Raw genomic sequence first — 4855 nt, 5'->3', positions numbered from 1 at the left:
TTTGAGAGTGAAGCTCCATTGTCTCGTACTTCTTTTCCTTTAGACTTTCTTGATTCCTTTCACTTGTACCTTCAAGTATTCCATGCCCTGTACTATGTAATCAAATTCTTTGTTTCTTACCGGTTTTTCACTTGTGTCATACCCGCAATAGATTAACGGCTAAAAAAAGAAATTAAAAACATTTACTAGGTGTCCTTAGGAATTAAACAAGTGAAAGAATCACGATGGCTTTCTAAAATAATTAGAGCGTGATAAAATCATTAGGTTGAGTTTAAATGAAATCAGTGTTCAAAAAAGGATTGCCTCAGGTAGCCTTGAGCCGGTTGAAAATGGAGACTACATGGTTACAAACCATGGTAAAGCGAAGAAAAACTGATGAAATATGTGAGAAAATAGTTCAAAAATCTTGATAATTTTAAATTTATGCTAGTATTTCCTATTGGCTTCTTTGTGGAAAGGAAACTCAATCGACGACCCTTTAATAAAATAAACTTTTCCAAATATTAACTAGAATTAAATTATAGAATGTAAGAAAAGTCAAGCCATGTGTGAGGCTGTGAAATGAAATGTGAAATTAAAAAAATTCATTAATGTATGTGCGTGTGTGTAGCCATAAAATTTACTAGAATTATGCAAGTGAAGTTTCACTTTAACATTCTAAAACAATAGAATGCAAAAAAAGTCAAGACATGTCAGCATATAGTATATGAGATGAAAGTGAAATAAACATTCAAAGTAAGTCTCCATCATGCAATGAAAACAATAAAAGTTTCCGTAACCCAACACAACACTAAGGTTTCTTTTAGAAAGCAAAAATCTAAACCTTTATCTTTCTGAGATTTAAACAATCATTTCTCTTGGAGGCCTTAGAAACACATATGCATCTATGTGCGTGTACTTGCACGTTTATATTGCATCCGGCTACTTGTTGGCACTGCCTGCAGTGATATAGGCGTGGTGCCTATGAAATGTTGTACACAACTTTTAGGCTTTTTGAAGCTATTTTAAGATGCTATTCTTTGGAGCCATGCTTGTTGCAGTAAAAATAGCACGCACTTTAAAAAAGTCGACAGCAACAAACTCTCCCCGATCACTCTCGTCTCAGACAATTCTCTATAAGCAATTCTCTCTCTCTCTGTGTGTGTGTGTGTGTGTGTGTGTGTGTGATTAGGTAGTGCCGTCGTCGTCAAGTTGGTGACGGCCTTGTTTACTACTTTTTTGCCCAAATGACGGAAAATTCCTTTAATAGTCCACCGCACCAGAATTTACTTGCTAAAAATCAATTGGATGCAAACTTCATAAATTCACATGTGCACATCTAAATATTAATAATCATTTTTAAGAGCAAAATTAGCTATAGTCAATACAGTTACAGTTTGGCTCCCTCAAGGCCTCGTATTTTAAGGCATTGGATGGCCCTTGGTATCAAGTTTCAATGGTTTCATACCTGCACCGAACCAGCGCCCAGCCCACAAAAAGCTCCAGTGCCCAGCCTTCCTATGGCAGCAGAGTTGGGACTGCCACGTCAGCAAAGTACGGTCCACTCTATGCACTGCGTTTTGTGCTGTGCTCACGGTCAAGTTAGCTGCTCCTCTTCCTTCTCCAGTCTGGTAAGGTCATACCATGGTATTTCTTTGTGACGGAAGCTATTTCTGCATGTTGCTCTACTGAAGATAGTCCCAGGCTGGGTTGAAGGGTTGTTTAGTACGAAAGCTTCAATCGAGAAAGTGAAATCCATTTGGCTTTTAAAGTACATGTGGTGTGGCATCTCTAAAAAAGTATGTTAGTAAATGCAACCAACTAGTCTGTAGACATAGACTGTGAGGTCACTTGGTTACTGCGTGACTTTAGCCTCCTTTTAGGTTTGCAGTTTTTCTGAATGATTGTTCATTAGCCGAGCTCAAATTGAAGCTATTTCGACTTGAAAGACAAAACTTCAGCCTGCTGTCTCATTTGTGACCATTGGTCCTTGCTGCATTTGAGTACGCCGATGCACCTGGCCCGTTCGCCCACCTTAAAGGTCGAATTAACTGATGAATTTTGCATGTTTTGATGATTCTAGCCAAATCTATTACCACCCTGCATTTGGTTGCTCTTAAAGGTCAAAGTAACCGATGAATTTTGCATGTTTGATGATTCTCATTTTTTTTGAGTTGGCTTGGCTGTACCTTATTGTTAGGAAAGGATCTTTTGTTGGTGAGGCATCTCTTAGTCGCGATTACTTATTTCATTATTGCAGCTAACCAGTCTTTGGACAGGAGGTCGCATGATTTGGACAGGAGGTCGCATCAGCTTATTCTTCCTGTTTGGACAAGCAGCGAAGTTGAGATCACATATTGTCAAGTTTGGTTCTTTGTTCTTCGTAGGTTTGTAGTAGTATTCATTTTTTGATTTCGTATTTAGCTTACCCGAGGACTGTGTTCCATTAGAAGTTGTTGTCTGAAGTTTGATTTCTAGGATTAAGTTTTTAAGATGTCTTATCCTTATTTTGCTTAAAGTTGAGTACTTGTTTTAAGCCAAGCAAGTCGCGTCATCTTATTTTACACATCCCTTTTCTAAAAACATTTTTAAGTTAATAATGTTTTGTTTTATCTAGTTTTGTTTCGTAGCAAACAAAGTGATTTAGTTAGTTTGTTTGTTTGTTTTTGTTTCTCTTTTCTTTTCTTGTGTCCCTTGCTTTTATAGTTTTATGAGTGCTTTATTCCCTCTTATAATTCGTGAGTTCAGACTATTGTGAACTTATGAAGGTATATATATTGTTTTCTTGGCTGATTTGTTTTTATCTGGCTGTTAGTTATTCTTTGCTTTGTGGTTGGCTTCTAGGAGCAGGCTGTCCTCGCACGTTTCTGTTTGCTGGTACGGTTTTTCCAAGTTGTAACCAGTGACAAATGGATCTCGAACACATGCGGGATGCTTTTGATCGGGTCTACAAAAGGCAGAAGTTTTGTGAGAACCAGTCAGAAGAATTGATCAACAGATTAGCCCATGAGATAGATGTTGCAACAAAGAAAATTCACAATGGTGCAGAGGCTGAAGGATCTGAAGTTAGACAAATCTACTTCGAGTTGCATGCGATATTCAATGAGATAGGACCCATGAATCCGGTAGGATCAGCATAGGAGGTGAACTTGGCGCTGTTGAAGTACGGTAAGGTGTTGGACAAGATCTTCCGTGCAGATCTGGCGAATGCACACATGGGTGTTCATTTCAACATACACATCATCAACAGGGTGATTGCAATGCACTTTTTCAGGCTCGGACAATCTGATCTGGGCAAATGCTTCTTGCAAGAATCGCAAGTGTCTGATGCAGCTTTCAAGACTGCTTTTCATGATATGCACCATATTTTGGAACAGTTGAAGGCGCACAATTTGAAGCCAGCTCTTGTTTGGGCGAAGGCACACCATGAGGAGCTTCGGAAAAAGGGTTCTTCTTTGGAGTGCAATCTGCATGAGCTCCAATTTGTGCAGCTTCTTCAACAAGGCTCACACCTACATGCGCTTCAGTATGCCAAGGCTAATTTCAGCCGATTTGCGGCCTCTCATATGGGGAGGATTCAGAGGTTAATGGGTAGCCTGTTTATGTTGGTCATTTGGACCGCTCATCATATCAGGATTTGGTCCAGCCCTTGAATTGGGATCTCATCAGCATTCAATTTACAAAAGATTGCTGCAACCTTATTGGTTACTCCTGTCAAAGTGCTCTGCAAGTGATTATATCGGCCGGTACTCAAGCGCTTCCCACATTCTTGAAGATGGTCTCTCTTTTTGGTAACAGAAAGCATGAGTGGCTGACCTCAAAACAGCTACCCATAGAAATTGAATTGGACAAATAGCATCAGTTTCATTCATTTTTTGTGTGTCCTGTCTTGAAGGAACAGAGCACGGCTAAAAACCCGCCCATGCTTATGCCACGTGGACATGTACTCTGGAAGCAATCACTTTAAAAGCTCTCAAAAAGCAGAAATTTCAAGTGCCCCTATTGTTGGGGTATAGGCGTCTGTGCCTTGCCCGGCCGCCCAGAGTCTGGGCGCCCACTGATTTGTATACCTTATACATAGCATAAGTGTATAGGGGGCTGCTCACTCTTTGGAGTCTCCCCACCCATATCTCTGCATCGTGTGTCTCCTTCTCTCTCTCACTCTCTGCCTGTGGTGCTCCCCGATCCCCTTCAATTGGTATCAGAGCTATGGTGACCGCGGAGAGCACGACGGCTTTGAGAGCTTCGAGGCGATAGCTCGCTCGCTCTCGACGGTGGAGTTCGATCGTGGAGTTTCACGGAGAGAGATTTTAGATTGAGGAGCATTGTCTTTGGAGCTTAGGAGCTTGGTGTGGTCAAGCTTGGTCGAGGAGGCGGTTGCGGCTTCCTTGGTGAGAGGAGCTTTTGAGCTCAGTGGAGCTCGTTAGAGAAGTGCTCGGCGGAGGAGAGCTTGACATTCGAGTGCTTGGATGCTGTTGTGGCAGAGCTCTTGTGTTGGAGCTTGTATTGAGAGGACATTGCATCACGCAGAGTGGAGCAGGAGCAGGTTCAAGACTGTGTGCAGCTCGTTTTTGCCATTTTCGGGCTCTAAAACGCAGTTTTTTGCGTAGCTCCGTCATACAGAGTCAGATCTATATGATCCAGGAGTCTAGGTCAGGGTTTTGGCACGCTCCGGACGCGATGGTGATGTCTATTTGCTGAAATTATGCTTTGAATTACAGCAGGTACAACAGCAAATTTATTTGTGCACTTTCGGGTCCCAAAAACACTGTTTTTGGCATAGCTTTCACACCCGGACTTGGATACATATGATCCAGGAGTCTACCTTGGGGTTTTGGCACGCTCCGGACGCGCTCGTCATATCAGAATTTTAAAA

The 4855-nt window shown here is 41.5% G+C and overlaps 2 protein-coding genes across 3 annotated transcripts; both read left to right on the top strand.

Moving 5' to 3' along the window:
• Positions 1-1173: 1173 nt before the first annotated feature.
• Positions 1174-2985, top strand: LOC147456153 (uncharacterized). 2 transcript variants are annotated; one of them, XM_086514720.1, is made up of 2 exons: positions 1174-1610; positions 2824-2985. In XM_086514720.1, exons 1-2 carry the CDS (start codon positions 1413-1415, stop codon positions 2968-2970), a joined length of 345 nt encoding a protein of 114 aa, XP_086370846.1. In that variant the 5' UTR covers positions 1174-1412; the 3' UTR covers positions 2971-2985. The 2 variants fall into 2 exon arrangements, 1 of the variants encoding a protein (XP_086370846.1); XR_015188432.1 differs by lacking the exon at positions 1174-1610 and adding an exon at positions 1641-2366 and having other exon boundaries at positions 2824-2864.
• Positions 2986-2989: 4 nt separating this feature from the next.
• On the top strand, positions 2990-4131 carry LOC147456152 (protein RMD5 homolog). Its single transcript, XM_086514719.1, has one exon. The coding sequence runs from the start codon at positions 3195-3197 to the stop codon at positions 3630-3632; it is 438 nt and encodes a 145-aa protein (XP_086370845.1). The 5' UTR covers positions 2990-3194; the 3' UTR covers positions 3633-4131.
• Positions 4132-4855: the final 724 nt, after the last annotated feature.

This window comes from Adiantum capillus-veneris, chromosome 6 (assembly GCF_014529385.1).
Source record: "Adiantum capillus-veneris isolate H3 chromosome 6, ASM1452938v2, whole genome shotgun sequence".
NCBI classification, from domain to species: domain Eukaryota; kingdom Viridiplantae; phylum Streptophyta; class Polypodiopsida; order Polypodiales; family Pteridaceae; genus Adiantum; species Adiantum capillus-veneris.
Note: the sequence above shows the minus strand (reverse complement) of the source record. Positions and strands in the feature narration are given on the sequence as shown.

Coding starts and splice junctions, on each gene's coding strand:
- LOC147456152 (XM_086514719.1), top strand. CDS start 3,195: ATGGGTGTTCATTTCAACATACACATCATCAACAGGGTGATTGCAATG.
- LOC147456153 (XM_086514720.1), top strand. CDS start 1,413: ATGGCCCTTGGTATCAAGTTTCAATGGTTTCATACCTGCACCGAACCA. Junction 1,611..2,823: donor CCTCTTCCTTCTCCAGTCTG/GTAAGGTCATAC, acceptor GTTGGCTTCTAG/GAGCAGGCTGTCCTCGCACG.